Source organism: Choristoneura fumiferana, chromosome 9 (assembly GCF_025370935.1).
Source record: "Choristoneura fumiferana chromosome 9, NRCan_CFum_1, whole genome shotgun sequence".
Classification (NCBI taxonomy): domain Eukaryota; kingdom Metazoa; phylum Arthropoda; class Insecta; order Lepidoptera; family Tortricidae; genus Choristoneura; species Choristoneura fumiferana.
Window position 1 is genome coordinate 11,974,004 of NC_133480.1, and position 6,671 is coordinate 11,980,674.

General features: G+C 36.4%; 1 protein-coding gene across 1 annotated transcript in view; it reads right to left on the reverse strand.

The window, feature by feature from the left end:
* LOC141431507 (fatty acid synthase-like) overlaps nt 1-6,414 on the reverse strand; it is a 56,530-nt gene extending 50,116 nt beyond the window's left edge. The window contains exons 1-4 of the mRNA XM_074092694.1: nt 6,200-6,414; nt 2,607-2,799; nt 2,035-2,155; nt 1,651-1,854 (exon numbers count right to left, since the gene is read on the reverse strand). Coding sequence (XP_073948795.1) covers nt 1,651-1,854; nt 2,035-2,155; nt 2,607-2,799; nt 6,200-6,364 — 683 coding nt within the window. The 5' untranslated portion in view covers nt 6,365-6,414. The remainder of the gene's footprint in view (nt 1-1,650; nt 1,855-2,034; nt 2,156-2,606; nt 2,800-6,199) is intronic.
* Nucleotides 6,415-6,671: the final 257 nt, after the last annotated feature.

Consider the following 6,671-nt stretch of genomic DNA (forward strand, 5'->3'; position numbering starts at 1 on the left):
CGCTGTACCATCAGCCAAATAAGTGGTCTACCACCCTAAAGTATTTTGATAGGGAATCGTTTGTGTATGTCATAAAACAATAATAATAATAAATGTGTCTGTCAACTTAACAGTTCGACTTTAGTGACATATTCATTTGATAGGAACTTGTTTAAAAATTGATTGATACATTTGGCTGATGGTATTACCTACCTTGGAAACATGATTCAAATTCAAATTAAAAATCGTTTGTTGCATGTCACATTACATGTGACGCCCTGGTAGGGCACGCCAGTACAAGTAAACAGAGGGTGCTTATTGTAATGAGGGCTATCGTTTTTTGTCTCACTAGATGGCGCACAGTTGCGTGAGGTTTTTAAGTATGGCTTTCAAAGACTGTTATTACGGGCGTGGAAAGAAAGTTTAGATTAAAATCATATTTAATACAACTTAAAACCGTACCATGAAAATATCGAGCATGCCACAGTGTTGCATAGTCCCCGTTTTGTTCGAAAAAAAGGGAGGACAAAGGTTTCTGAAAGACAAAACTGTCTCAAAACACAGACATTCATTGCCCCGCAATGCATATTTGCCATAATTAATTTCAGATATTGCAAAATATTCACAAAATTATTCTAATTATAAATAAACCCGCGTAGCTCACCCAAAAACTATGAGATTTGACATTTCGGAGACCTCACGCTACACTAGCGCCTCTAGTGGCGAATTCATACGCGATAGCCCCCATTGGAATGTATGTATTTAACATGCTTGAAAAACAAACAAATATGTCGGTACAATTTTACACTTATAGCATTTTTTATAGCATCATATGAACACTAAAAGCCATCCGCCAGTCCTCTATGATGTTTTTGTCAAGAAAGTATTTAATACCTACAAAGAATAGTACATTGTGTCTTAAGGGCGGTAAATAAGGAATTACGAACGAGAGTCTATTAGAAGCCCGAAGTCGAGGACTGAGGGCTTTAATGAGTCGATGTTCGTAATTCTAGTACCGCCCGTGCGACATACAATGTTTTTCATCACATTTGCGAGTAAAATTGTATATTTGTAAAAGAAAAACTAATATTTTTTCAAAAATTGCCGATACCGCTGACTTCGCTCTTGGCAGCGCCAGCCTCCGCGCCGCCCTCCCCCTCCGCGGCATGTGCATGGCGTGCGTGTGCAGCGCGCGGACGGAGCAGCAGCACGCCATGCAGTAACAAACTCATTTACCGACCACGGGTTTCATGACAAGCACATTAAGGTCGAGGGTTTTATTTGGGGGGTTGCAACCAAGGTAGCCTGCATGTTACGACACTGTTTACGAGCAAGTGTGATGAAAACAAATAAACACCAACTTAGGTATTTATAAAATAATATAGTTTAGGAAATAAGGAAATTTATATTTAAATTAACGCACGTGACCTTACGTTGACTTAAGGTTGACTTTGCTTAATAAATTAGGTATATCTACCTACTTTCTGTTCTATTACCGACCAAACTTACTGTTTAATGATATTTCGTACCTACATAATTATTACATTGAAATAAATCAGAAGCTGTATTTTAATAAGAAGCCTAGTATAACAGTTTAAAGAGTTTATAGTAGTTAATTTTATTTAATAATAATAATAATAATCCTTTTTTTTCAAAAATTAAATGACTAACCTTCCAGTGTGTAAAGAAGATTGCGGATGCAAGCATATGTTGGCTCCCCCGACAATTGCCGCCTCGCAGTCTCCGCGCGACATGGCCAGGTAAGCCTGCTCCAGAGCTACTGTCGAGCTGCAGCAGGCCGCGTCTATAGCTTGCGACGGCCCTTTAGCGTTCAACCAGTAGGAGATTCGGTTGGCGAACATGGATTTGCTGCATCTGAAAATGTTCAGTTGTATTTAATAACTCAACCGCACTAATACGGCGGTCTACGTCGACAGCGCCACTTAACGTGTGTAGCTCTACTCTACCTTCATAATTTATGCTAGAGTTAACACAAAATATATAAAATACGAGATCATTTCAACCTTCAAATTATTCAATGAAGTACATACATACCCTGCAATACCGAAACCGTGCTTTGTGGCGGCGACATAGAAGGCCATCTTTTCCGTTTCTGACATAGAACTTCCAATAAATACACCAACTTTCTTTCCAGAAAAATGTTCGGGATTGAATCCTGTTGAACAGAAAAAATAGTCCGGAATGCTTGTATTTTAACTCGTGGTTGGGTAAATGCAAATGAATAAAAGATTTTCCAGATGTTTATTTTTTATTCAAGGTTGCATACTTTATTAAAAGAGCGGGATTTTTTTAACAAATTTTAATTAAGGTTTAGTTTTAGTTATTTTTATTTAATAGTAGTTTTAGTTTCAGATAATTATTTACTTTCATGTTATTTATTTCACATTAATAAGTAATTCGTTATCGACGTATTTTTAATACTATAATCTCCTCTATCTTTTTATTTAGATTTTATATTTTAGTTGAGATTCTAAAATTGTTTTAGGATTATATAAAAAAAACCACCCCTTATGTTTGACGTACAACTTACTGGATGCTGGTATAAGTATTTCATACTATTATAGATAGATACCTACTTAAAATTTACGGCTATGACAACTTATTACCTGCATCATAAATGGCTTGATAGGAATGCTCCAGAGCTTTTCGCCCCATACTATCCATGTTACAGCAGAGACGGTAATGAACTTTGAAGAACTGAGCGTCGAACGTATCCAAGTCCGGAATAAGGCCGACATATTGTGGTACCTCTGGATTATCAAACTTCCAACGAGGTTTCAGTTCTGCCATGAAATTTACCTGAAATTGGAATTAAAACTGATTTCTACACTTGCCAGGACCTGTTCCTCCAGTTTCATACTGTTAAACTACCTTTTACGTAAGTTATGAATAAAATACTGGAAAGTTGAATCTGTCGGATGATGGTTTTTTGATTTCATTCAGGTCAGGGTACATAACAAAAATTACTTTCCCACCGCTATCGTTGCAAGGGTTGGCAGCGTTTCATCCACACTAGATCGAATATCATAAAAGCTACAGGATTTTTCGGGCTACAGTAGGAAAACCGTTGGCAGCTGATAGAAATATTTGAAAAATAATATTTAATGACATGTTTTTAACTAATACATGCTAATACTTTTCACACCCAAGATTTCGCTTGTATATACCAAACCAATGCACATTCAAATGTATGTTAAAGTTATGATGGTGACACTAGGCGAAAGTCATGACCATGACGCACGCATCAATATATAAAAATCAATGCCAATGTTTGTAATTTTATAACTCAAGAACGGGCTCACCTATCCAAACCAAATGTTTAGGCTTTGTTCGGACTATTTAGTAGATGGTTTATGTGAAGTTTGCACAAAACCGGTAGAGCGGTTCTTCATTCATCACATTTTTTGTATACGTAGCGAAGCACGTAGCGGGCCGCTAGTTATACATAAATAACACATTGTCGGCAAAAAATACATTAATAATTAGAGGCAAAGATTTATAAATTTAGTTGATGAGTAATAAGGTAAATACTTGGCTTACAATAAATTACTAAACCAAATTATATACGATTTGTATGGCTTTAGTGCAATAATTAATACGCTTATACTGTAAACATTTGAAGAGTCTAGCTATAATCGCTGGGCTGCGAGACCTGTGTGACAGACGACGGACGGACCGATAGATTGATAAATCTATATGTACTAACACTAATACTAATAATAATATTATAAAGAGGAAAGATTTGGATTTTTGTATGTTTTGGATGTTTGTTACGAATTAACTCAAAACTAGACCGATTTCAAAAATTCTTTCACTGTTAGAATGCAAAATTATGCCAAAGTGCCATAGGCTATATTTATTACCAGAAAAAATTGGGTTCCGTACTAAAACTTCAATAAGTACTCAAAGTGTAAAAAAAGTTCGCTCGCGCTGTGGAAACTATTGATGATAGAACAAAAAAATGTTCTACGATATTAAAGAATGTATTAATATCTTACAAAAAACTTCGCGATACTATATGACAAACTATTATCTAGTTATGTCACTTTAACTACTTTTTTAAATTACATAAACATAACTTACTTTTTTGACGACCGGATGGCTAAGTGGTTAGAGAACCTGACTACGAAGTTTGAGGTCCTGGGTTCGAATCCCGGCCGGGGCAGATATTTGTGTGAATAACACGAATGTTTATTCTCGGGTCTTGGATGTTTAATATGTATTTAAGTATGTATTTATCTATATAAGCATGTTTATCCGTTGCCTAGTATCCATAGTACAAGCTTTGCTTAGTTTGAGACTAGGTCAATTAGTCAAATGTCCCATGATATTTATTTTTTTATTTATTTACACATTAAATATATTGACCCGGATAACTCATGTCTTAAATCGAGTTTAGCTCGACATGTTTCAGGCTAATCCGTAGCCCTTCGTCTTCGGAGCAATATGAGTGAATCTCACGGTAGTTTCCTGTTTACTTTTTAACATTTTAAAAGTTGACTGAAATGCCGACTAAAATCACACCATCTTATCCATACCTTTGTATTAATCCTTATCCAAATAAATAATTTTATATTCAAAACGGTTTCAATACCTATTGATTACTTTTTAAATTATTCAAATCGAACATTCCATTCAAGAGATATTACGAAATCCAAAATATCAATCTAACCAAAATCGGGTTCGGGTGTAGTTATTGGGAAATGGAGCTGAAAAATGTGTGTGAAGTCGTACTATTTCTGTGGTGAAGTGCCCTTGATTTGAGACCTTTTTAGAGTTGTGTGCCAAAAGGGTGATAAAAACAGGACCCTATTACTAAGATTCATTCACGTTAAAATAAATAGTTAAATTAAAATAAAATAAATATTTAAGGGGGCTCCCATACAGCAAACATAGTTTTTTTTGCCGTTTTTTGCTAATGTCTAATGTTGTACAGGTATGGAACCTTTCGTGCGGGAGGCCGACTCTCAGTTGGCCGTTTTTTTATTTTGCCCGTACGAAGCCGGGGCTGGTCGCTAGTAGGTAAATATAAGCAGACGAACGCGTGCGTGAGTGACAGTGATTGAGCTCCGTGTGTACCCTTCGGGTACGGACTCTAATGAGGGCTATCGTTTTTTGTCTCACTAGATGGCGCACTGTTGCGTGAGGTTTTTAAGTATGGCTTTCAAAGTCTGTTATTACGGGCGTGAAAACAAAGTTTAGATTAAAATCATATTTAATACACCTTAAAACCGTACCATAAAAATATCGAGCATGCCACAGTGTTGCATAGTTCCCGTTTTGTTCGGAAAAAAGGGAGGACAAAGGTTTCCGAAAGACAAAACTGTCTCAAAACACAGACATTCATTGCCCCGGAATTAATTTCAGATATTACAAAATATTCACACAATTATTCTAATTATAAATAAACCCGCGTAGCTCACTCAAAAACTATGAGATTTGACATTTCGGAGACCTCACGCTACACTAGCGCCTCTAGTGGCGAATTCATTCGCGATAGCCCTCATTAGGGATTAATTCTCATCATAATGATAAAAAAAATATTGAAAAATAAATCAAATTAAAAAATATTTTTAACCGACTTCAAAAAATTAGAAAGTTCTATATTCGACAGTGTTTTTTTAAGGTATGTTCACCGATTAGTCCGTCAATTGTGGACCGATTTTAAAAATTCTTTTTTTGTGCCAAAGAATGCTCTTCTGAGGTCCCATTGTCACCATTTCAGGATTAGATGATGGGATTCTAGGGAAATCGAGACGAACCCTCAAATTTAATAAGCACGTCTATAGCAAATTCGATATTTTTAACTCTAAGTCAAGCATTTATATTCAAAAAGTATCATTTGGTGAACTAGACAGGTCCATCAGTATGTAGAAAACCGCGCAAATGGCCAACGGAACTCGTCAATGCTATGTAATGCTAGCGCGGCTATAGTGATCTCGATTAATATACTCGTAGATAAGCGACTAGGATCAAGTCTTAAGTTAACGATTCCATCACACTGATCTGATGCTAAAGCCGGAAGGTAGTACCGAGACTATGTTATAAGACAATGTCATTAAACCGTGAACAAAAAAGTTAAATCAACTCCAAAAAGTGTTAGAAGCCCAATATATAGTACCTATGTAGGCGAGGTAGACGATAGTGCTCCACTCCTGCTGGCAAATTAAATTCGATAATGGCTTGCAAATTGATTTACCTTGTTGTACAGAGACTCCGAGAGCTCTTTCACGTCGTGAGAATTTGGGTAGAGACCAGATATACCCGAAATAACGACTCTTTGGCCGTTCAGCGCTGAGCTGTCCGCCTCTCCATCTGACGGAAGTATTTTTTCTTGTGCAAGCTCTTGTGGAATCGGCGCCATGATTACTTTTGGATGTTTACCAAGAAATACAGGTATCTACTGTCGGGCCACGCGACCTCGACAATGACTCACTAAATTTTTAGCACACGTTTAAATAGCGTCTGTGTATACCTAGCGGAGCCCTCCAGATACAATAAAACTAATGTGGACGGATCGGATTTACAGTTCAATGTACCTTGTGAAATTCACAGGATGATCCAGCAACTGCTATTAGTAACTAAAAAAAATCAAAAATCCGACTGCCTTAAAAATACTTAATAATATTTTTAATAATAATATCACGGGACAATTCACACTAATTGACCTA